The 817-nt window shown below is 56.9% G+C and overlaps 1 protein-coding gene across 1 annotated transcript in view; it reads left to right on the top strand.

Moving 5' to 3' along the window:
* GAS7 (growth arrest specific 7) overlaps positions 1 to 817 on the top strand; it is a gene marked incomplete at its 3' end in the record, with an annotated part of 11,270 nt that overhangs the window by 2,715 nt on the left and 7,738 nt on the right. The window contains exon 3 of the mRNA XM_018575759.1: positions 109 to 224. Coding sequence (XP_018431261.1) covers positions 109 to 224 — 116 coding nt within the window. The remainder of the gene's footprint in view (positions 1 to 108; positions 225 to 817) is intronic.

Genomic DNA, 817 nt, shown 5'->3' with positions numbered 1-817 from the left:
CGGGGCAGTGATGTCACTCCCTGGGGGCGGGCGGTGATGTCACTCCCTGGGGGCGGGCGGTGATGTCACTCCCTGGGGGCGGGGACTTGACGTGCTCTCTCCTCTCAGGCAGACAAGAAGGATCCTCAGGGGAACACCTCGGTGACGGGATTCGAGGAGCTCCTGCAGAAGCAGCTGAAGGGGAAGCAGATGCAGAAGGAAATGGCGGAATTCATCCGAGAACGGTAATCGGAATTCACTCACTGTCCGCGTGTTGTCACAGGGGGCGGGGCCAGAGGGGGATCATGTGATTGGCCATCAGTGACATATTCCAGTATAAGTGTGTGTAGAACGGGTACCACGGGGGCGGGTCTTATGTCAGTGATTGGCTGGGAACATTTGGGGCCGTTGGTCGCACCCATTGCAGCACCTCGACTCTCAGCCAATCACAACACACAGCAGATCCATTCCACCCGCCACTGCGCTCCCGGGGGCGGCCATTTCTTAAAGGGGAACTCCGGACACGAATGAGCATCACTCTGATCAATGTTTAGAACATTCTTCCTGTGACGTCTCAAAGATTCTATCCCACCCCCCACGTCCTCCTCACTCACCGCAGTCATAGGGATTGGCCCCGCAGGCTCCTCCCCTTCTCATTGCCTTTATACCCGCCCCTCTGACTGGTCCCACCCACTGCATGTGAAGGAAGGGCACTGATCCACGGTCATGTGACTGCACGAGAAGAACTGAGATAAATGTGTTTCATGTATAAAGGAAGTGATGAAGCATTGTAAGCTGTGGGGGCCATGGAGGGGTCACTGGGAATCGCTGGGGGCCA

The sequence above is a fragment of the Nanorana parkeri genome, unplaced genomic scaffold, assembly GCF_000935625.1.
Source record: "Nanorana parkeri isolate BGI_ZX_2015 unplaced genomic scaffold, ASM93562v1 scaffold4668, whole genome shotgun sequence".
Classification (NCBI taxonomy): Eukaryota; Metazoa; Chordata; class Amphibia; order Anura; family Dicroglossidae; genus Nanorana; species Nanorana parkeri.
This window is presented reverse-complemented; position numbering and strand designations above follow the sequence as displayed.